The sequence below is a fragment of the Vombatus ursinus genome, unplaced genomic scaffold, assembly GCF_900497805.2.
Source record: "Vombatus ursinus unplaced genomic scaffold, bare-nosed wombat genome assembly UNPS02010193.1, whole genome shotgun sequence".
In the NCBI taxonomy this organism is placed as follows: Eukaryota; Metazoa; Chordata; class Mammalia; order Diprotodontia; family Vombatidae; genus Vombatus; species Vombatus ursinus.
This window is the reverse complement of record NW_020949971.1, coordinates 2,633,910-2,657,937: the sequence shown is the minus strand read 5'-3', so window position 1 is coordinate 2,657,937 and position 24,028 is coordinate 2,633,910. Positions and strand designations below refer to the sequence as shown.

The window sequence follows — 24,028 nt, the reverse complement described above, 5'->3', positions numbered from 1 at the left end:
GACAAGGTCACAAAGGAGGAGTTAAGGGTTAGCATTCGCCAGAAGGGGCTGCTGCCTGGTCCTCTCGAAAGGAGCAGGGGGTGGGAGGTGATGGGAGAAGAAGCGGGGCATTGGGGGAGGTCCTGTGAGGTGGCCTCCATCCTCGGTGGGGGCAGCAGGAATCTAGGAGGACTTAGGAGGACCCACGGCAGACCTCTGACCTCATCCCCCAAACCCAGTTATTCTCCTCTCCTCTCTCTCCTGGCATCTTGGTCTTACATCTACTCCAACTTCTGACCTATTTGAGTACTTCGGCTGAGGAGCAGGTGTGCCTTCTCTTTTCACAGTCTCCTCAACCTTCTGCCTCAGCCACAGACAGGATGGATTACTCAAAGCAAGATCTCCTCATCTCTCCCCTCCTTCCCCGGCTCTCCGGCCACATAGCTGCCATGCTGACCCAGGCCCTCCTCACACCAGCTGGATTATGACAGAGCACCCCTCTTGGCCTCTGGGCCTTTGGGCCCTTCCTCTCTAACCTTCCACTGCCCAGCTGCCACCAAGGTCCCTCAGCAGGTCCCACGTCATCATTGCCCCGCTTTGCCTTTAAGGTAGAATACAGATCCTTTTGTTTGGCTTTTAAAGTCCTGGGTCAACTTCTAGCTTTATTACCCATGACTTTCTCCTCTCACACCCTGGCTCTAACACACACAGGCTGCTTCTCTCTCTCTGTCTCTTTGTCTCTCTCTCTCTCTCTGCTGTCTCTCTGGTCTCTCTGTCTGTCTCTCTGTTTCTCTCTCTGTCTTATCTAATCTCGCAGGTTTTGTACCTCCTGTGTTAAGTCTTGATTCCCTTTCCAGTTCTTTCTGCCATAGTTTTCATTTCTTCTCCAATTTTTTTCTCAAACGCTCGTTCCATTTAGACAAACATGTTTAACTCTTGCTTGCTTCATCTTTCCCAAGCATTCCAGTGCAGAATCTCCGCTGTGCTTTCCTCTGAGGCTTTGCTTGGAGATATTTTGGAGTCATTCTCTTCTGTATTTGTGTCTTCAGAGACCCCCCCCCCCAATATCTTGGGAGGGTGGGGTTCTTTTGTGGTCTGCCCATTCTCCCAGGGACTTGGTGTGAGGCTGGGCTTTGTGGCACATCTGGAGGGAAGGGCTGTCTGGTCCTGTTGCATCTTCCTTGGGGTGCTGAGTGTTGTGTTATTCCAAGTTCTCAGGACCTTCAAGCTTTTGGTGCCCCCAAAAGGGTCTGATCCAGGGCAGATTGCTGCCCTCTGGTCTGAGTACAAGCAGATACTGCTGAACTCTGGCCCTGTCAGCCGGCTGGAAAACTCTGCTGGTTCAGTGGCCGAATTCTGGGCTCCCCTGCGGCCCCCACCCTGGTTACTCCTCTGAGGGCTCGCTAGACGTGGGGAGTGAGACCCTGCTCTGCGCCTGGGCTTTGAGCCCCGCTGCTGCTGCTGCGAGTTCTGAACTCCTGTCTGTACACTGCCTGGGTGGGCCTCCCTCCTGGGAATGTAGCTTCCCTGCACTGTCAGTCCCTTTCTCGGTCCTCCCTGGATCTGGGATCTAGAACTGGGTGGCCGGTGATGACGCTCCATGTTGTGCTGTTGGGGCGGCCTGCAGATCTGTCTCCCTGTGGTGGTGTGGGCTGGACAAAGCACTTCGTCGGGATTTGATCTGGTGCAGTTTGTAGACCCGCCTGACGGACGGGCCGGTGGGCGGGAGCGCGGCTGCGACGGTCCCTTCCACTCCGCGGTCTCGGCTCCATCTCCCTTCCCACTTTTTGTTTTTCATCCATTCCCTCGAGATTCTACACCTTTCGTTCCTTCGGATGAGTTTTGTTGTTATTCTTCTCGCTCTACAAAGCGATTCTCTGGTAGTTTGATGGACGTGGCCCCGAGTAAGTAAACTAATTTGGTTAGTATCGTCATCTGCGTTACACTGGCGCTAACCATCCATGAGCAATTAGTATTTCTCCAACACTTAGCATTTCTTTACTCTCCAATTACGTCTTGATTTGTGTGGGGTGTTTTGTAATTGTGTTTATATAGTTCCTGTACGGGTCTTGGCAGGTAGACTCCCAAGTATTTTACTGTCTGCAATTAATTTAAATGGCATTTCTCTTTCCATCTCTTCCTGCTGGGTTTTACTGGTAATATACAGAAATGCTGATGGTTTGTGTGGGTTCATTTTATATCCTGCAACTTTGCTAAGTTATTATTTCAAGTAGTTTTCGTTGATTTTCTAGGCTTCTCTAAGTAGACCATCCTATCTTCTTTAAAAAGTGATGGTTTTGCTTCCTCTTTGCTTGTGCTTTCAAAGTCTTTTTCTTGTCTTATTGGTACAGCTGACATTTCCAATACAATATTAAATCGTAATTGTGCTCATGGACGTTCTTGATTCACCTCTGATCTTATTAGAAAAGCTTCTAGCTTATCCCTCTTGCACAGAATGCTTGCTCTTGATTTTAGATACGGACAACTTTTCATTTTTGGAATTCAATAGAATTGAATAGAAAGGTGGAATTCCCTCCACCCACCCCCACCCCCACCCCCAGCTCCTTTAAGGCCAAGGACCGTTTGAATGTGTTGGAGGACATGACTATTGATCGGTTCCACACTACACGTGTCCATTCCGCAATCACAACTGGGTCCATGCTGTCGCAAGACCATCCTTTCATTCCTTCCTGACTGCTCCCCATAGGAGCTGTTCCTGACCTCTTCTCTCATGTCTTTGCCCCTTCCCACTCCTATCCCTATCCACATCAGTCCCTCTCCTAGTCCCTCCTCCCCTTCCACGGTGTCCCATGGAGCCCCATTCTATCACCAACATCAGCTAAGGACCTTGATTCATATTGGAAAAATTTGCCGTGGGTTCCCACTTCTCTCCGTCTCACGGTCCCTTAACATCGCCCCTCATTCCCCCCTCTTTGCCTCCCTGGATGACGAGGAGGTGGCCTTTCTCTTCATTTCATCGCCTCTGTCCTCTCCAGGACATTGCCCTCTTGACCACCCCCTCTTTCTTTAATCACCGTCTTCAACTATCTTTGCCTCCGGGCTCCTTCTCTGCTGCCCGCAGATATGACCCCATGAAATCCCTCGCTGGATCCTGCAGTCCTCACCAGCTGCCACCCTACATCTCCCTTTCCCTTCAGAGCTTAACACCTAGGAAAAGGCATCTTCTCCTGCCGCTTCCTGTCCTCCCTTCTCAGCTGTTAGCAGTTTGGCACCTGCTCTCCTAGGTCACCGTTGGTGTCTTCGCGGCCAGCTCCAGCAGCCTCTCCATGCTCGCCCTTCTTTGGCCTCTGCAGCCTCTCACACCAGGATTGGCTTGGGATTTGGGAACGCTTCTCCTCCCTGCCTGACCCGGGTCCTCAGGTCCTCTGCTGGCTCAGCATCCGCATGACACCCTCTAATTTTGTGCATTCCCCAAAGTTCTGCCCTCAAGGGGCCCTTTTTTTTTGGTTCTCCATCCTCAGTCACCTCCGTTTGTCATCTATGCAGAGAATTTCCCTCTGCTCCACCCCACGTAGCCAAGCTCTTTGTTGCTGTATCTTGCTGTTTCTACTTCAGCCAAGAAACACTTCTTAAGTGCCTACAGTGTGCCAGGCACCGTGCTAAGCGCTCCCCTTTATAGTCTAGCCTTCTTACTAGTCTTCATACATGACAGTCCATTTCTCTTTCCAGACCTTTGGCCAGGCTGTTCCCTATGCCTGTTATGCCCTGCTTCCTCACTTCTACTTTGTAAAATCCCAGTCTTCTTTTGAGATATAGTTCAAGTGTGACCTTCCAAAGCCAAGAAGCCTTTTGTGATCCCTCCAGGGACCGGCTGCTGGCCTCCACCTTGTAAATACTTCTATCTGCCTATGTGATCTCCCCTGAGAGGCTGTAAGCTGCCCAAGGGCAGGGACTCTGCTCCTGTCTCTGAATTCCCAGCCCACAGGCCTATAGGTCTGCCCACTGACTGTCCAAGGGGAAGGAACCAGTCAGGTGGAAGAGCGTTATTGGAATGGATAGAGTGGGCCTGGAGGAGATGGCAGAGGGTTGAAGGCCCAAGTGGGTGGGCTGGTCGACCTTGGCTGGGAGAGAAGTTAGAGAAGCTTTGGGCTGCAGGGAAGGGGAGAGAAGGTGGGGACCAACTCCCTGGTGAAGTAAACACACTGGTACCTGAGTGGACAGGACAGGGGAGGAACCTGGAAAGACTGGTCTAGGGTCTTTTCAGCCTGAAAGCTCATCCTCTGAAACAGCAGCCTCTGAATCAGTTGGTATAGATTGCCTTGATTTACTTTAGTTTGACTGTAGGATTGCTTCCCTTCCTTAGCCAACAGCTAGACTGGCATAAATATTCCCTTACGCTTTAGTGACCAGACAGACTGACAACACTGGACAGCAGAGAAGTTGGGACGGGAAGTATTTCTTTGTAGAAATTCGGTAAGCACAGGATGAAAGGTCGAGAACTCTTGACCAAAGGCCAAGTTCCCCTTTCTGACAGCTGGAGGGTGGGGGGCGGCCTTCAGGTCCTCTTTTCAGTGAGTCTTGACTTCCCCCAAAAGTGAAATGAGTCCTAATCCAGTCCGATATTCAGTCTAGCAGTTACCACACCCTGGAAACTCCCCTGCACATCCCAACATGCCCGGCAGCTGAACACTGCAAATCCACCTATTTGCCTAGCCTAGTAATACTTCATCACTAGTGTTATGAATATATAGCATCTTCATGAATATGGTTCTTCTTTTGCTATCATAAAATAAGTTCTGTAAACCTGTCAATTGTCTCTAGTCACTGTGATTATTGCCCTGATTTTGGGGACAATATTTGACCTTGCTAATTAAATCAATATACCAGGGTAGTTCTGTGTCTCGGACTTTTTCTTTTTTAGATTTAAACTCAGCCCGTTAATCCCCAGGATTTGTGTAGTCTGAGAGGGCTATGACCTTACTTGGGGCCATTTATTTTGTGGGTATCTTGACTGTTGACATCTTCCCTGGGAGAATTTCCCAGCATCCTGTGGGCACATTTTGTGGGGCTGAGCTGAAGGACCTCTCTTCCAGTCCCAGTGGGACGCTCACTTTGTCCTGGTGAGATTCAGGGAGCAAAGGGAGGTCCTTGACACTTCCCCGGGGGCCTGAAGACCCCCTTCTCCCATGGCGGCTGCTTGAATCTTGGCAGACAAACGCCTGGCCAGGCTGGAAGGGAATCTGGTCTCATGTAGCATTTACCTCTGAAGCTTCTGGTTGGAGGCTGAGGCAAGGGCCAGGAATTCCTTTGCCTTTGACCCTTTATTGGTCTAGAGCTCTATTTGGGCAAAGGGTAACTGCTTATCTGAGCTATGGTAGCTTTGGGGGCGCAGGCCTCCATGACGAGGCTCCAGGGGGAGAAGGGTAGGAAACCACAGGGAGGGTCTGAGGTGATGCAGCCCTCCAGGGAAGAAGGTACGGTCCCAATTCTCCTACTCTGACCGATGCCAATGCCCACTTGAGGGCTAGAGACAGGGGACAGGTGCCCATCATTTGTGCCCATCTGGGGTTCTGCCACTTTGCTGCACTCTCTCACCCTGCTTGAATTTTACCCTTGATGCTCGTGTCTCTTCATCTATCACCTATCACCGTCCCATCCCTGCCCCCTTCTCCTCAAAGATGAGAACACTTAAACAATACCCCCCTTTCAGGATCACAAAAGCCTGGACCTGAAAGGGCCTTCAGGGGTGTAAACAGCAAATGAAAAAACAGACTCCCTTTTATAGATGTGGAAACAGATGCCAGACTTTCATTTGGAGGGCTAGGCTGAGCGAACGTTAGAACCCTGGGACCCGCAGCCAGCTCAGCTCTCTGCACCATCTGGGTGCCCTCCAGTCAGGCCGAGCTACGGCGGGAGCCACGCACGACCTGGACGATGGTTGCATGTTTGAGGGTCACTGGACCGGGAAGAGAGAAGAGGGAGGAGGGTGGGAGAAGACCCTAAAATGAGATTAGGGGAGAGGTTAGGGTGGGTAAGCAGATTTGAGAATCATCAGCATAATTGGCTGATGAGATCACCAAGGGAAGTAGTCTGGAGGGAGAAGAGATGAGCCCAGGACAGAGGGACACCTAGGGTGAGAGGGTGTGACCTGGAGGGGCATCCAGCCAAGGAGAGAGAGGAGCAGCGGTCAGAGAGTGAGGAGGGGAGGGGGGATCACCCAGGCCAAAGGCTGCACAGCAGGCCAGGAGGGCAGAGGAGACCAAGCACAGCTGTGGAGAAACGCGCTTGAAGCTGATCCGTGTTCTCAGTGGGTGCCAGAGGAAAGCTGGAACTTGGAAATTAGAAAAAGAATGCTCCCAATGGCCCCAGAAATAAAGAGGCGCACGCTCTGCTTGGTGAGGGAGGAAAGGCTTCTCATTTAGATCCCACATCAGCATTTCAGGGCCTTCCAAGGGGCCAGCTCGTGCCCAACATGGAACTGGGAAATAGGCCAATGGGAATCTATCTCCAGGTGACCCTTGGGAACAAAAGATGGCAGAGAAACCCAAGGTGGCCAAATAGTGCCCTCTAGGGACGACATGGCAGGGGACAACCATCCTTTCCCATAGCTTTAAATACCACGCTTCTCTTGATTTTGCAGGGGTTCTGGGGAGATACGGGGAAGGAACGGTCAGAGCCAGAGAACTCAGATGACCGCCTGACCAGACAGATGTAGTAGGGAAAATGAAAGCCTGGTGGGTCGTGTGCCCACCTCAAGCTTCTAGATGCTCTTACAATGAAGAGGTACCTAACGTGTCTGTTTCTAAAATGGGGACATAGCTAGGAAGACAGGTTAAGGTAATGCGGTGCGGAAAGCAGTGGATGTGGTGGTGTGTCCTGTTCAAATCCTGGCTCTGCTGCTTACTACCTAGATGACCCTTTCTCTGGACCTCAGTTTACCTATGACTTGTGGATAGACTATCCAGAAACCAGCCTTGGGAATCAGAGATAAAACATCAAAAGGCTCATCAGTCTTTGTTCTCTTGCTCTCCCACACTAGCTTGAAGAACCTAACCATGGCAGCGTGGCCTCATGGGCAGAACGCCGGACTCGGGGTTGAAGCCGCCTGGACTCCTGCTTCAGAGCGATGGGGCTGGGCGGCCCGGAGCAAGCCACCGCCCCTCCCTGGCTCCGGATGGCTCTGCCTCGCAGGGTTGTGGGGAGGACCCAGAGACGTGTGCCCTCTACAAAGAGTCGCTATGGGGCTTCTCTCTCCTCTGGGCAAAGCCCCCCTTGTTCACCGGAGCAGACCTGGAGGAAGCAGCTGGGGGCAGAGGGAACCCTAGCATTGTTGGCTGCCGCAGTCCCAAAGACCTGGGTTCAAGTCTTGTCTCTAAGGCTCCGCACCCTTCTCTTCTCCAAGGGCCCTTAGGCCCAGCACTGTCAGATGCATGAAGGAAAGCCCTCAGGGACCCTTTCCAATTTATCCCAGCCATGCCCACGCCCGTGCCAGAGGCCTATCCTCCCATGCCAATGTGCCTGGGGCCTTCCTAAGCTCAGCGCTGGTGACTGCCAAGCCTTTAGAACATGCAGCAGAATGCTCAGACCCCTTACAGACAAGTCCAAACTTTATTTAAAACTACATTTTAAGTTTAAAGTTACTAAACAAATCACAATGAAAAAATAAAAAAGAGAAGCAAGCCTGGAATCTGGGGAGGACCCCGCCGCCTACGCCGTGCGAGCGAGCAAGCTGCCTGAGCGGCTGAAGGGAGTGGGTCGAACACTCACTGACATTTTTATACAGATGGGACGCATGGACTCAGTGCCCAGGGCAGGGGGCCAGGCCCCCGCCGGCTCTCACACGCTTTGGGGGGTCCAGTGAGGAGGGGGCCGCAGGCATCCCCGGGAAGCGGCGCCGAGCCCAAGGCTGGTCAGAGATCGCATGGAGGACCGGCCCCCTCGCGGGGCTCTTTCAGGGTCCGAGGGTCCCCGGCCAATTCCTCGCTGGGAGTCACGGCCAGTATCTCCTCAGATAAGTGGTTACTCTGCTCCTCTGCTGCCATTTTCTTCATCAGATCTGCCTTTGGAGGTGGGAAAGAAAAGGGGAGAGCCCCCAGGGATGGAACCCGAGGCCCAGCCGCAGGCCCGGCAGCCGCACAGAGCCTCCCCGCCCTCCCCCCCCAGTGCTGGGGCCTCCGGGGAAGCAGAAAGCCAAGTACCTCGGAATAAATGGTCAGCTTCAGGGGCAAGTCCTCCACTCTGACAAAGTCCTCCTCGTCAGACTTCTGACTTAAGTGACCAGATCCCGCTTCCTGCTTAGAAGGAGCACAGGCCTGAAACCAGCTACACCCGGGGCCTCCCCCCCTCCACTCTCTGCTGCCCAGGTCCTTCCTTCCCTGTACCCGTGACTCTGAGGCCTTCTGAACTCGTGGGCTCTGGCTCCCCGCCTCTCTGTACCCTCCTGGGCAGCAACTGGGGATCCATGCACTGATTGCTGACTGAGCTCAAGCTACAGAACTAACTCGGGAGGAGCAGAACCCTCCCGTGACATACAGGCCCCATGGTGGGTGGCCCCGAGGACGGGCGATACATACATATTCATTGACCAGCACGGGCGATTCAGTGTCGGGGCTTCCGGCCACCGAGCTCTCGGGAGTGTTGGAAGCAGATTTTGCCTGGGTGCTCCTGGGCACGGAGGCCTCGACCTCGGCAATGGGTAAAGATGGCTTCGGCTCTTGTGAGGGCCCGCCGCCGGTCAGGGGGGGCTCCGGAGGGGGCGGGCCGCCAAGGGGCTGCTCTTTGTCCAAGATGTTAAGGTAGCACGGCATGGCAGGAGAGTTGTCGCAGTCCCCTGTCACCCAATCAATCAACCCAGTGTCAGTACCCTCAGCCCTGTGCCAGGCTCGTCCACTAGGACGAGGGGGATCAATGAACATTTGTGGCCCAACGCTGCATGCACAAGTCGCTACAGGGACCCGAGAGATGACGCACTCTCTCAGAGCAGAGTGGAGCGTGGGCCCGCTCTGCTGACGACAAGGCTCCAGAGCGTCTCCACTTCCCTTGTTCTGCCCCAGCCCCGCCCTGGCGCAGCAGGGCCTAGAGGCGTGTGCCGACACAGGGCCAAACGCCCTCCTCCTCTTCACCGGTTTATTTCTCTGTAAGGTTAAATATGTAAAAAAAACCCCAACCTATCGGGTCTTTCCCTGGGGCTGTCTGTACAGACTAACCTGTTTATATTCACCACAAGACTTTCTAACCAAAGATCAGTTAACGACCACAAATCGGATGGTCACTCTCCAAAATTACATGAACCACAAGTGTAGAGGATTCATCTGACCCCCTCCAGGCTGTGCCCTGTCAGGGACGTGCCCAGGGACCATGGACGAGAGTGCGGGGACACCGGCGAGCCTCTCACCTCTCTGGCTGCTTTGGCCATTGGGAGGTTCCCGCTCACGTGGGAGTCCTTCTCTGTCCACATGCTTCTCAAATTCACTTTGTAGAACCTAGGAGAGAACGGACGGTCACCACGCAGAGGGAAGGGGCGGCGGAGGAGGGCAGTGGGGAGGAGCCAGCCCCAGAGTCGGGCTGATTCCTGTGCAGGTTACCCTGGGTCAGCTGGCAGATGACCGGGGCCCCAGAGCCAGGATCGTCGGTCTGTGCCTGCCAGCTTCGGAGACCCCTCCCGCAAGACGCAGGGAGCCCGGGCTTGCGGCACGTGCTGGCTGCTTTTTGACGTGAAGCTAGAAATCCCCAGGCCCCGAGTGCAACCTGGCCCATCCCTGGCCTCTGCAGCTACCGGTTCACTGGGCGGCTCTCTGAAGGAGGCAGGGGGCAATCCCTCCAACAAGGGTTTCTTTCTTTCTTTGCTTTCTCTTCGCTGCCCACCCGGGTACCTCGTGCCCACCCTGGACAAGCCCGCCGTCCCTTCTCTGTGGCTCTGTGCCAGCGAGGGACTGGGGCCTTGAGACCTTACCCCACCAGGGACAGCCCCTGCTGACCTGCTGACTGAGGAGGGGGCCTACTTAGTGTGTGAACGGGGACAGGGTGCCCCCACGCCCAGCCCCTTGGGTCATGCCACCAGGGTTCGTGCCCGCGCATCTCTGCCCCGGTACCTGGTCCTGCTCATTCTCCTCGGTGGCTTCGTTATTGGCCTGCAGGGACGTCTGGACGTCCACGGGCCCTTCTTCAAACTCCTCCATCTCCTCATCCTCGTTCTCGTCTTCTCCGCTCCCGTAATTGGTCAACGCCTGCGTTTCCGCTTTGGACAAATCTGAAGTGAGGAAGGCGTCGCCTGAGCCCCGCTGTCGGCTCCCTGCACCCCCTCCCCATGACAGTTCAGTGCCATCCCCTTCGGCGAGGCCCTCTCCCGCCCTCTGCAGAATCCTACGATGCTGGGCCTGCAGAGGGCCCGAGGGCCTCGCCCCGGAATCCAGTCCCCTCATTTCAGAGGCCCACGGAGGTGGGGAAGGACTTGCTCCACGGTCACACGGGGATGAGGTGAGATCTGAAGCCAGCCCTCCAACCCCGCAGCTAGCACGCTCCTTCAGTCTCTCCAAGTCCAGGATAAACCCGAGCCACTTCTGGCTGTCCTACAATCCCCGCAGGGATGCACTCGGGCCCTTCCCTGTCTGGACTCCAGGTGCTCCCCTCACCCGCTCCGGTCTGCCTAGGACGCGCCGCAGCACAGAGCCATCCCCACCCCCTCCCTCAGGGGGACCCCAGTGCCAGACCAGCCACTCAGCCTGATGCGTCAAGGGATCCTACAAGTGTAGGCAGAACACTGTGGCCGAAGGAGATCTTCTGCCCCCCAACGTCATGTCGCCCTCATACTGGAGGAGCCTGAAACCTCTGATACAAACACTAAGCAGCCACGCACAGACCCCAGGGCTGCCCACTGACGACTTGTGGCCACGTCCAGACGTCCAGCCACGCTACCACGTGGCCCACACCTCCACCTCGTTCACTGGGACAGCATGAGACGGGCTCCACGCTTGGCTAAAACACAGCTACACTCTCTCTGCAGCTCCTCCCCACCGGCAGCTCCTCCCTCCCCACCGGCAGCTCCTCCCCATCTGCGGCTCCTCCCCATCGGCAGCTCCTTCCTCCCCATCAGCAGCTCCTCCCCACCGACAGCTCCTCCCCATCGGCAGCTCCAGGTTAACTGGGCCGGCAAGGACTCTGACGGCGAGTCCTCCCTCTTCTAGACGTTCTCTAACTCCTCTTTTAACATTCTGTGTTCTAGAATTCAGCTGAGAAGTCAAGTCCAAGCACCATCATCTTCCAAAGATGGCGGACAGCGGCCCAACCGTCGGCGCATGAATAGGAGTCTCCCCCCGCCCTGCCCCACTTACTAATGGACACGGGGCGTCCTTCGCTCTCTTCATCCTCCTCCTGGTCAGACGCGTCGGACCTCGTGTTCTTGGGGGCCTCACCGCCATCGTACGCCTTGGGCGGTGGCGGCGTCTGCTTTACCGTCTCCGTCTTGTCCCTGTCCTAGCCACAAGCACAAGGAGGGATTAGCACCCGCGCTCCTCCGGAACAGAGAAGTGGGGCCAAACGATGCTCTGGAGAAGAGGAGAGGATACAATGGAATGATTTTACACCATCGTTTCTGATTGGAAAGAAAGCAGGAAGTGGGTGCAGTGAGGCGGCACCGTGGATAGAGCACAGGCCCTGGAGGCAGGAGGACCTGAGTTCAAATCCGGCCTCGGACACATACCTCTCACTAGCTGTGTGAGCCTGGGCAAGTCACTTAACCCCACTGCCTAGCAAAATGCAAAAAACTAAATACATAAAGCAGGGAGTGGGGGCAGCGAGGTGGCTGAGAAGGAATTTAGCGCTCAAACAGTGGGAAAGCCCATAAGCCCACCGCCAACGGAACTACAGCTGACCCTAAACCACGCTGGGCACTGAGGCGGGAAGGACACGGAAGTGGCCAAAGTCAAGGACAGCTTTAACAACGGACCTTGTCTTCATCATCCACTCCTCCAGCGGGCGCCCCGAGGTCTCCCTCAAGAATTCGTTTGGCCTGTAAGAAAACAATTCACATCTTCAGTTCTTTTTATCTGACCCGGCGAGGAAAGCGCCGAGAAGCAGCAACTCAGCAATGAGCCGCTCAAACGTCCAGGGCGCTAACATGGGCAATGGGAAGGACTCAGTCAGGAGTCTGAATGCTAGGCCCAACGTGCCGCCGTTTCCTCATCTACATTGGGGAGAAGGACCTTCTACTGACGGAGGCACGAGGCTGCAGGAGAACACTTCATCAGCCGTACCGACGGGAGCACGACGGCATTTCAGCCAGGCTCCAGAGCCCGTGCTGATTCTGCCCAGACTTGGGCGGGCCTGGCCCGGCTGGGGATGGGACAGGAGTCGGGGAGATCCGGGTTTCAAGTCCTGCCTCAGATGCTTCCCGGCTGGGCAGGTCACTCCTTCGTAGGTGGAGCAGGCTAATGCGGCCCCTCTGTCCCAGGCGCTTCGAATGCACCCGAAGGGAACATCTCAGGGAGCTGGCTGGGGCACTGAGGGGAGAAGTGACGAGCCCTGGAGCGGCCCAGGGACACCTGAACCCAGGCTTTCCCGACTCCGTGACCATGCTCCTGCACCTGAGGTCACAGGCTCCCGAAAGAAAAACTCAAGGGTGGGGGAATCTCCAAGAGGCAGCCTGGCATAGCACAACCCCCCCAGACTTGGGGACTGAAGTCAGGGGCCTTGCTGGCAAAGGGCCCTGGAAAGGGAGACGGCTCTGCCTCTTTCTGTCTTCCCAGAGCCTGACACAGAGGAGGGGCTTCCTAAATGGTGAGACTGATGAGTGACTGACAAAAGTCGGTGGCTGTTATCTCCTCACCATCAACCAAAAAGGCTAATGGTTTTCAGAAACGTGTGCCTTGCTGTCCCAGTGTTCTGGCTTCTGAACCGCTCCCCGGCCCACGGCTCCCTTCAAAGGCATCTCTGAGAGGTGGCAGCGGGGCCCCCCAGCCACTCCAGACACGAGCATCCTTCGCTCTCTTGGCCTTGCCGGCCCTGCCCATGCTAGTTGGAGCCCCAGAAGCCCCTGCAGGGCTCGCCATGGGCAGTGGGGCCCTCAGGCCTGCTCCCCACCGGCCCCCACGCTCCAAAGCATGCTCGGCTGCAGCTCCTGACGTTTAGAGTGGTCAGGGGCCGTTAAAACCCTGGCTGCTGCAAACCAACAGAGGTCCTGCCCAAGCCCTTGTTCCATGCCAATCTATCCCCTGCCAGCATCCATGGCTCCTCCACCCGCCTTCCCAAGACCTCTGCCCTAGGCTTCCCATCCAGGGTCCCTCTGCATCCTCAAAAAAGGACAGCAGAACTACTGCACGTTGGCCAAGGTTGATGGGCTGATTCTCAAAGGGCCCAGGCACGTGCCAGGTACCTAGCAGCCCCGCCCCACAGCTGGGATGCCCCCCCCATTCATCTACCCAGCTGTGGAACTGGGCCTTGGGTAAAGCTGTTCTCATCTAACACCTATCACCCTGGCTCTGGTTAGCCCCATACACACCACCCAGCCATACCCCCAGCCTGGCCTCCTGCATGAGTTCTCTCCTCCCCAGCTCCTTCCACGGTCTGTTCCGGGGACAGCGATCCAACCATTACCACAAGCATTCTAGACAGGGAGTGACAAGGCTTCACTCCCCAGCCCCATCTGCCTCGTCTCCCCTTAGGAAGGCGGAGGGGAGCTCCTAGAATTCAGAGACTGTCATGTCTGGCGTCTGTCCCCTCGGCATCGAGCACTGCTCAGCATGCAGTAAGTGCTGAGTAAATGTTACCCCATCCACCCACCCACCCCTCTATCCATCCATACATCTATCCATCCATCTATCCATCCATCCATCCATTCATCCATCCATCCATCCACCCACCCAAGCACCCACCCAAGCACCCACCCATCCACCCATCCACCCATCCATCCACCCATCCATCCATCCATCCATCCATCCATCCATCCATCCATCCACCCATCCACCCATCCACCCATCCATCCAAGCACCCATCCACCCACCCATCCACCCACCCATCCAAGCACCTATTCACTCATCCACCCACACACCCACCCACCCACTCAGATGATCATGGGAAACATCTCTGTGCTCTGGAAGCTGTTTCGAAAAACACACCACAACCATTTACCTCTTTTGCGTACGACGGCATCACGCCGGCGGTTTCCATTTTCCTCTTGCATCGCTGCTTGGCGGAGATGCTGTTACTGTCCAGATCCTGCATGAGCTTAAAGAAAGCCAGCTCGTTAAACAACACTTCAGATATCTCCACCAGCAGGTCCTCGCCACAGTCCTTCAGTTTTCGACCAGCAAATTTTGCCAGTGAATCCTGTTAAAAGACAAGTACCAGTCAAGTGAGGACGGCCAAAAGCAACCAGAGAAGACCAAGCATCCCAGGGAAAGGCGAAGGCGGTCTCTGAGAACAGCGCTTCTTAAATGGGGTCGGGATCCCACAGGGGCGTAAGAGGCGCTAAAGGGACTGCGGGTGGAAGTGCCCAGCAGGCACTTCCCCAAACGGCCAGTGCGATGGGCCAGGGAGGATTCCAGGCACCATCACAGTTTGCAAGCCTGAGTGACGCGGGTGGGGCAGTGACCTCCCCACCAACAGGCAGGTCTGGCAGCGGGAAAGCTTGGGGCAAGACAACGGGTGCACTTTTGGATGAGGGCAGCCAGTGCTCAGGAGAGAGGTCAGGGCTGGACAAACCCATCCAAGATGGCGGGTGAATCTCCAAGTGGAGCTGTCTAGAGGGGGAAGAGAAGAGCACCCACGACAGAGCCCGGAGGGGGACTGAGCAAAGGCGACAGGGAGGATCAAGGAACTGAGAGTTGGAGGCTGCCGAGAGAATGCCGAGGCTGGAAGCCAGCATGCCAAGAATTCAGAAGAGGGTGAAAGCAGCGGACATGGGAGCACTGACTCAAGGCCTATAGCCAGAGGGGCCAGAAGGACAAGGGGAGAGCTTGTGAGAAGGCAAGTTTATAGGCAGGCAGGAGGAGACTGAGGATGAATGGGAATGATGCAGAAGGTGGAAGAGGGTGAAAGAGAGGCCAGGAGAAGGCATCAAGCACAAGGAGGAAGGCAGAAGAAGGAGCTCCATCTGGGGGAAACTGAGGCAAAGTTCTCAGCTGAGAGCAAGGCGGGGAGGGAGAAGGCGTGGGACATCTGGAAAGGGATGCCGGGAGAGGTCATGGACCAGGGAGGTAGGCAGGTTGCTGGGTGGCAGGGAGGGTCCCGCCATCATGTCTCTGCAGCACATGGGTAAAACCAAGGGTGGTGGATAGCGGCAGGGATCAGAGGCCGAGCACCGGCAGGGCAAAGGAGGCCAGGACTCATGAAGGGATGCCATGGACAGTCCAGATGAGGTGGGGGAGGAGGGGACAGCCAGTATGGGGCTGCGAGGAGGAGGCAGAACCAGACAAGGACGCCAGAGAGCCCACGCATACGGAGATGGCGAATCGGTGGGTGACCCAAGATCACGGGCATGACCATTGTTCTGTGTGGCCGGGGCAGGGTGGGGGTTAGGACGTCTGAGAGAACAGTGCTAGGAAGGCAGCAGGTGGTCTGGCCCCAGGAGAATGCTGAATGAAGTGTGCCCTGTGGCCCTTTCCAGTTCTAACCCTATGGCTGGGTCCCCCTGAGGGGCAGAAGGGGATGGCAGGAGAGCTGACGGCTGCGGAGACAGCTGGCCTGGAGGTCAGGAAGCCTGCGGTCAAGTGCCGTCCCTGGGGAGAGCTCAGGGCATGGATCAGACTCGTGGGTGGCAGACGGTGACTTCCTTATGTGCTAATGAAATCATTCCTCCAACCATGACCATATGAGAGAACAGCAGAATAGTAATAAATGGATAAACACGGAAAAGGCCTGCAGACGGGGGTGGGGGAAATGACCAGCTGGGGTCTGATAGTTTATTAAAAACCAATGAGGACAATGAGGGGCGAGGGGGGAGGGGTCCCTTCCTTGCCGTCACATCTGCTGAAGGAGCACTGGACGCCCGTGCAGCATTTCACTAAGCCAGGGCCCCCGAACCTCTGAGGGCAGCCAGCCTCGGACTACATTGGCCCATGGCATCTGCCACTGTGACAAAAAGCAATGCTGGACAGACTGCTTGCGGCAGAAGGCTGCCCGTCCCCTGCCCCCTCGAGGGGGCAGGGGACGGGGAAGGGCAGCAGCGGCTGGGAGACGGGACCCACAGCGGGTGACCCTGCCGCCAGGCGCACAGTGAGGGGGCTCTCACCTGCAGTATGCTTCCCAGCTGCTTGTGGAAGAAATTCACAAACTCTTTGCTCTCGTCATTCTGCTGGGTCAGGGTCAGAACCATCCGCCTCACGGAGGTCAGCAGCTGCGAAGAGCACACCTCGTCCATGTGCTCCTAGAAAAGGGCAAGACGGAGGAGCGTGGAGCCCCCGGTTCAGGCGGGACGCGCAGGGATGCCGCTCACGTGCAGGCACCCTGGCTGCAACACTCACGCCCCCCACTCTGTGCTCCCCACTTTTTTCCTCTCTCTCAAAGCAAAGTTACCTTCACCCAGTGATGGGATCCTAATAAAGCTGCCCCCAGGTCCTCGTGCCCCAGGCGGGACCACGGGAGGGCAGCATGACCAGGACCCCTCCCCTACTACCTAATCCCTGCCTTTCTCACATTCACAATTTCCGCTGTCTAAGCAGCAGCACCACACTACCAAGTGGCCTGTGCTGTCTTACTAAGTCCGGCTTCTGAGGGGCCTCAATCCTCAATAAATGCCTGCACCTGGACTTCAGGGGGTCTGACCCCCGCCCAACACACCAGGAAACCGCAACACTGGGGTGATCCTTTTCTCAGTTAAAAACAGTCATTTCTCACAGCTTTGTGCCTCTTCTCTCCTCACCCGTTTCTGGAAAATCTCCACCCTTTTACCCTATTTGGGAGCCCTAAGGTGGAGACACCTTTGCTTGGGGCACACCCCTCAGACGGACTAGGAAAAGTGAGTTTGAAGTGAAATGAAGGGACGGCCGCCCCGGCTCCTAAGAGCCCTGAGAAGTGCCCAGGAGCCCCCTCCTCTAATCAGATCTGTGGTCTGCCTTTTATGGGAGGAGCTCCACAAACATTCGCTGAATTCACGGGGAAAAAACCTCCTATTTCTGGTCCTATGTTCTCTTTCAGGTTGGCTCAATCACCGGCATGCTGAATTTAAAATGATTCTCCATTACAAATGTACAACTCAATCACATAATGGATTCAGATGGCTTTTTGTATACACTGGTCTGGCGATAACGAATTCTACCTGTTTTTAAAAGGGAAAATATATTCTCTGTCACAAACAAGTGGTCTGGGCAGGTGTTAGGGTCTGAAGCCTGGGGAACAGGGTGGGGGGCTGGAGGGCAGACCCCAAAGGACCGCTCCCCACCAGGCTTATTCACTCTCCTCTGCCCTGCTCAAACGCCTTGGACAGACAGCAGGGCGCGGGGACCGCTGGTCTTTACCCATAACCAGCTTCGCTATGGCTGGCCGCTCACAATCAGTTCTGGGAAGGCCTTGCCTCTTGGAGTCCAACCAGCACTGGGCCTATGTGTTCTCTTGGGGGATGACCACAGATTGAGTGTGCCCCTGATCACATGGGCCCAGATGGCACAGCCCTGTCACTGCTCCTGGAACCCAGGGTTGGACAGCGCAGCTCTAAATCAATACACTTGTCCATGTGGCAGGAGCGTGATTTGTTTATAAGAGAGATTTTGGGGGAGGGATAAAAAGGTCCCCAAGTCACCAGCTCTTCCTATTTTCACAAAATCCAAAACTGAGTCCAAGGACTTGGACCCTGGTTCCTTCCCCTGACTTTCTTCAGTCCAAGTTTGTATAAATGGGAGATTTTATCATCAAGAGCAAATCCTCTTTTTACTCGACGATGTCCCACGTTTCACTGACAACTCAAATGCTCAAGTCTTGTTTTCACACTGCTCAACAGTGATCAGGGGACCACGACAAAACCAAAACCCAAACCCACCCCAAACAAACAAAAAAGCCCCGACCTCTTCTCAGTCACACCTGCCATGAAGTCTTTGATTTAACCATTCCTCCCTAAGCCCTACACCTTTTTTTACAGATACAAAGGATCCCAGAGTTTCCAGCCTCTAAGGACTAGCTGTTGGCACTTTTAGTGGGGCGGGCCTACTCGGGCTTGGTCACCTCCACTCCTCCCCAGGTCTTCCATTTGTCTGGAAATCCTCTCTCTTTTTTTTTTTTAAACAGATGTTCTCCATATAAATGACACAGCAAGCCTCTCTCAAACACTTCACTAGGGGAAGCCACAGGAAGGTGAAGAGGCGGCTTTCCTTTTCCAATACCTCTTAAAGAAACCCACGGATCTGACAGTAAGGCTATCAGAAAGATGGTTATCGGCTAGATTTTAGAGGGTAATTCTCCCATGGACAAAAGGAAGGCACTGACTACTACTGCTTCCCACAATCCCGAGGACCCTGAAGGCCCAAAACGCCCCATTTCGTGAGCCTGGGGCTCTAGCCAGCAGCCCTGGTCTCCTTGCCTTCAGAAAGGGGATGACCTCCTTCATAATTGCTTTGATCTGCCGGTCCAGCTGCTGGGTGTCAATCCGAGGACAAGGGACAGCAGCAACCTCTCCAAGGCCTTGGGGCGCACCCCGACTCTCCAGCTTTGTAGATTCTAGTGGAAAAACACAGAGAGTGCTGGATGAGCAGGGCACCAAACACCACATCTCCTCCCCCAACGCCCCGAGCCCAGGTCAGGCTTCCATCACCTGTCCTCTGGACCCTAACTCCCAGGGGCCTGGCCCCGGGGAGCCCCCCCAGTCCGTCTCCAGCCGCCTTCCCTGCACACGTTGACCTTTCTTCTGCTCTCTGCTGGATGACGCCCACCCGGCACTGCAGGTCTTGTGTCGAGGACTTCCCACACACTGGTGGCGGTGGGCCCCCCTTCCTTTCCATCTCTTAAAGCTTTAGCCTCCTTCAAGGCTCAACACAGCGATATCTCCTGTGCTGGGGCTTTCCTAATCCTCCCATTTGTCACTATTCTCCCTGTGGGGCATTTTCCCCTTCCTATCTGGAGCACACTAGCACATGCTGCCTTGTAAACAACAAGTGCTTAATAAGTGTATGTGGCTGAATTGACTAACTGGAGGGACAGCATAATTGTAGGTATGTTTTTTGCACTACTAATAATCAGAAGCTATGAATATTCTTGTGTCAGAATGAGCTCCTGTCTCCCCAGGCTGTCATGAGGCTGGACACTCCTCAAGACTGTTTGTCCTCTGGCCCCAGCAGCTGGATGCAGCCTCTGGAGCTCGTGGCTTACCTCTCTAGGAGCCAAACCTCACAGACCCTTCTCTGCCCCGCCCTCAGCCCCACTCTCTTTCGAGGGGCCTTTTCTGCACTATCTTCCCCCTTGTGAGTGTGAGCTCCTGGTGGGCAGGAACTGCCTCGCCAGCACTGAGCACTCATTCCTGGCCAATGCCCTTCATTCTCTATCTACACTGACTGGACCACCTCTACGGGCTGTTCAGAACGTCCAGCCCTCTAGCACAGGCTGCACCACAGATGTAGTTTTTCCATTTGGGTTTCCCCTGTGGGGATCACAGGTAACTTTGGGGAGAACGGCTTTGAGTGATGAGGCTGGAAGCCGTCTTATCAGGGGTGAAGTGGGCGAGAAGAAACAGAGGCCCTCGAACTAGGAGAGGCATAGGCCAGGAGCTTGAGAGGACGGGTGAGTCATGGGAGGAGTTTTTAAGGATGAAGGAGACCTAGGGATGGAGTGAGTGGGATGAGAAAGGAGAGACGGGCTGCAATCTCTACTGGTGGAAGGAGTTACGCATTGTTGGAATCATACCACCATCGAAGCGCTGCACTGAATTTTTAAAGCCATTTTCAAAGGAAGGATGTTTTTGTTTTACTGGCCTGACTTACCTACATGTGCTTTGTTTCTACGAGAAGCACTCAGAGCTTAGCTTCACCTACATCTGCTTCCCAGGGTCAGTTTTTGTCACGACTGGCTGTGGCTGGGTTTCGTTAACAGGGTGCCCCACAGCCTCACACAGGCTGTTCCCCAGCATGCGGTCAGAGAGGCCGTGCCTCCGCGTACACACCCCCAGATGGCCTCTCCCTGCTTTCTTTCTCCCATGTGCCCTGATGCCCCTTTCTGCTTTTGAGGCCAGGCAGGCCAGGCGCTGTGGGTTGGCGCCTGCCCGCCCAAGGTCTGACCTTCGAAGGTGGAAGCGGTGGTGGAAGCGGTGGTAACGGTGGCGGTGGCCCCAGCACTCTCTGCACTCAGGTCACTTTCAGCCTCGATTTTCATTCGCTCATACTCTCTCATCCTAGCCAATCCCTGGTCCAAGTGGATCACGGTGTTGCCTGCATCGGGAATGGACACACGTTTAAAGGGCTGCTTTTTTTCTGGACCAGCATGGATAATGCTGGATAAATGCATGGATAAAAATGATGCCTGAGCTGGCTGAAATAAAAAAGGATATCCCTCCAAAGCAACAAACCAAACCACGAATGGAAGAACAGTGAGTTAAGACAGCCAAGGACAAACAGCCCTGCTACTGCACGAGCCTCTCAGGACGACAGGCAGCTCACTCCCACCACCTATTCCTTCTGAAGCCCGGGCCCTGGGGGAGGGAGGCTCTCAGGGATGGGTCCAGTCTCATCCAACCGTTCATAAGGGGCGGTGGGGGAGGGAGAGGAGAGAGAGAGAGATGGTACAGGTGCCATGGAAAAAGAGGAGGTCCTCCTGGACACCGGACACTGCCCTTGCCTGGCAGCCCGCATGATCACCCCGACCCGCATGACGCTCGGCGTAGGTGGCAGGGGCTACCAGCTTCTCCACTTTACGGACCAAAGGAGAAGGAACTCGAGTCACACAGACGGGATTCACACCCAGGTCTTCCCAAGTCCCAATCCAGCCCCCTAGCGCCTGGGCCTGATCACTTCTGGAGAGGAGGCCTGGCCTCCGAATGAGGGCTCTGAGAGCGCTCAGAACAGCTGCAGAGAGATGTAAAGCTGGTGCAGGAAACGGGAAGCCAGGGGCTGAGCAGGGAGTGGGGCTCACTGACGGGAGACCGGTCAGTGCCCGATCCTATACCTCGTTAGCGGGGCCAAGGTCCGACAGCTGCCGGAGGGAGACTGGAGGTTCTGTTTTGGCCAACGAGAGACTGGATCAATGGCTTTGGGCCTCCTGTCTGGCATCACACCAGGTACGGCGTCAGGTTTTCCTGCTCACGACCCCCCACCATCACCAAGGTCCCAGCCCTACTCTTCCAGACTCCTGTTACGGAGCAATTCACGTTTCTAAGGACACGAGCATCTTAGGAGGTCATCATCATCATCATCAGCTGGCATTTATGTAGCACCCACTGTGTGCCAGGCACTGCGCTATAATACAGACACCAATATCACCTCACTCGATCCTCTCAACAACCTGGGGAATCCACTGGGTGCTATTAGGATCTCCACTTTACAGACAAGGAAACTGTGGTAAACAGGGTTAAGTGACTTGCGCAGGGTCACCCAGACAGGTAAGTGTCTGAAGTCAGATCTGAACCCCAGTCTTCCTGGCCCTGGGCCTGGTGCTCTATCCATGGCGCCCCCTGGCTACCTTGGTAAAATAAGGCCAATGAAAGGAAGGGTCTCCGGCCTTTCAGGACGGGGCCCCAGTGCAGCGGGATGCTTTACCCTCCATATCTGGGCCGGTTCCCAAGGCCGCTCAACGCCGCCTCCACGCGGTTCTTGGAGGGGCTGCCTTTCCCTCCCCTCGGGGCTGCAGCCTCTCAGTAACAGTTCAGCTCAGTCTGCACTGTTCACATGCACCGATGTTCTCTGCCTCCCACCCCCTCCTCGGCTGCACAAACCCAAACTACAAATGGAAGCCTGGACAAATCAAAAGGTCCAGTGCCCCAGGTGATTGTGAAGTTACAGGCAGCGCCTCTGGCAAGAGCCTGCTGCCTGGTCTCCCATCCACAGTCCTCCCTGCGTGGCCACGGTGACTGTCCTTCAGAACAGCTCCAGCCCTGCGGCTCTCTCCTGCCTTCAGGACACAGACTCCTGGGCTATCCATTCCCTTCACACCTTCTCAGGCCTCGGCACGGGCTGTCTGTCGCTGCCCTGGACCCTTCCCTTTCCTCACCTCTGCCTCTTGGAATGCCTGGCTCTGTGCAAAGCTCAGTATGAATGGTACTTGAGATTGGGGGTTACCTTGCACAGACTTGGTGTCTATGTCCTCACTGACCTGCTCCCCTTGATGGAATGGAAGCTCATGGGCAGGGGGTGTGTGTTTGTGCCTGTATGCCGAGAACCTGGCCAAGTCACCGGCAGTGCTTAATAAAGGCTCAGTGACTGACTGATCGATCGATCAGGGTCTGACTGATCTCCTGTTCTCTCCTAAGAGCTCCGAAACCCCCCTAGAAGAAGCCAGCTTGGCTCCGGACCCCAGCGCCCCATGGACGTAACGAGTCTCTGGGAAAGACAGCACACTCAGTTCTGGGGAGGTGGTCACAACTCCTTTGGGGCTGGTCACTGACTCGTATCCCCAAGGAGCACGGTTTTCCCTAAAGGTTGACCTCAGGAGGTGTAGTCCAGGACCAGCCCACAGCAGAGTGGCTGGGGGGCACTGGGCAAGTCCCTTCCCCTCTCTGGGCCGCAGGTTCTTCTAGCAACGGCATGTGAAGGTGGAGAGACCGACCGAGGGCTGGGGCCGATCCCACGTGCACCTGTGACCTGGGGGACGTCTCACCATTCCACCGAGGTTCCCGAGGCTCTGTCTGCCTGGGCGGCAAAATGAGGGGACAGACAAGATGGCCCAAGTCCAGGAAACACGAATGTGGTGACTTACCAAGATCATCGGTGGCAAAGGGCTCAAAGTTGGAAGACGTAGACAAGGTACTGGCATTATCAGCATCATTCGGTTCATTGATTTTACGGGTTTCTCTTTCAAAATTCTTCTCAAAAGTTTCCTAACACACAAAACAAAGAAAAACAAACTGTTCTTATTTCCAGAGGAACATAACAGTTAACGTTAAGTATCCAGCCCAGAAACTTAGCATTCACAGACTCAGGCTTGAGGGGTCTTCTTGCTTTAACTCTGTGATAACCCAGTAACTCGAGGTCTGCACCTCTCCACTGCTTCTTTCCAATTCCTCTGGGGCACATGAAACTTAAAAAAAGCATCTGAACCTTCTGCAGCAGAAACTCTTTCATACCAATGGGTTAACTCTCTCACAGACTCGGGACGGAATGACTATTTCCTCCAAGGAAGACTTTAGGGCTACAAGAAGATATTTGGGGAGATCAGAAGTCACACACCACCTCAGGAAGGGCTAAAAAGAAAACACGCTGTCAGAGCGTGAAGGGACCTGAAGTTAGAATGAATGCTCAAGTCAAATCAACAAGCACCTACTGTGTGCCAGGCACAGAACTAAGCACAAGGGAGGTGAAGAGAGGCAAAAACAGGGTCCCTGCTCTCAAGCTCCCAGTCTAATGGGGGCGACAGAACAAACTGGAAGGTGAGAATGCAGCTGCGCCTTGAAGGCAGCCAGGAGGTGTAAGTGAGAAAGGAGGGCGCTGCTGGGGAGGGGGAGGCCAGGATGTGCAGGGAGGGTGACCGGAGGTAACAGGAAGCTCAGGACAGCAACAGGGCCCGATGCGTGCTCCACAGTGGACGCTGGCGAGGAGCGACCAGCAGTCCATGCAGCAGAGGCAGAGGAGAGGAGTGGGCAGAATGGAGGTCTTGACGACAGACTGCAGAGGGAGGGACCTGAGGAGTACAGCTAGGCTGCAAGCTCCAGAGATTGGAAGGACGCTGGCAGCCCCCACAAAAACAGGCAAGTTGGGGAGGGGGGAGGCCAAGGCAATGAGCTCAAGTGTGGTCTAGGAGAGGTCAGCTCAAGATGAGAGAACAGGGTTGGGGGAGAGGCTGGGCCTGTACAGATACATCTGAGCCTCTTTTTCAGATCACTCCGTGAAGCGAGGCCTAGGACAGAGCCCCGGAGGAGGACCCAGCCAAGGAGCAGAGAAGGAGAACCCGGAGAGGGTGATCCAGCGTCCCAGGCTACAGACGGGATGCGCTCCAGGACAACGAGGACTGGATTCGACAACCACGA

The 24,028-nt window shown here is 55.3% G+C and overlaps 1 protein-coding gene across 17 annotated transcripts in view; it reads right to left on the bottom strand.

The window, feature by feature from the left end:
- Positions 1–7,529: 7,529 nt before the first annotated feature.
- Positions 7,530–24,028, bottom strand: part of PCM1 (pericentriolar material 1) — an 80,464-nt gene continuing 63,965 nt past the window's right edge. For 16 of the 17 annotated variants that reach the window (XM_027853608.1, XM_027853610.1, XM_027853614.1 and 13 more), the window contains 12 exons: positions 22,762–22,882; positions 20,133–20,282; positions 18,446–18,582; positions 16,166–16,300; positions 14,065–14,262; positions 11,885–11,947; positions 11,271–11,412; positions 10,032–10,189; positions 9,335–9,422; positions 8,514–8,770; positions 8,139–8,231; positions 7,530–8,000 (listed from right to left, as the gene is read on the bottom strand). In XM_027853608.1, coding sequence (XP_027709409.1) covers positions 7,851–8,000; positions 8,139–8,231; positions 8,514–8,770; positions 9,335–9,422; positions 10,032–10,189; positions 11,271–11,412; positions 11,885–11,947; positions 14,065–14,262; positions 16,166–16,300; positions 18,446–18,582; positions 20,133–20,282; positions 22,762–22,882 — 1,692 coding nt within the window. In that variant the 3' untranslated portion in view covers positions 7,530–7,850. The remainder of the gene's footprint in view (positions 8,001–8,138; positions 8,232–8,513; positions 8,771–9,334; positions 9,423–10,031; positions 10,190–11,270; positions 11,413–11,884; positions 11,948–14,064; positions 14,263–16,165; positions 16,301–18,445; positions 18,583–20,132; positions 20,283–22,761; positions 22,883–24,028) is intronic. The other variant, XM_027853612.1, reaches the window with a different exon arrangement.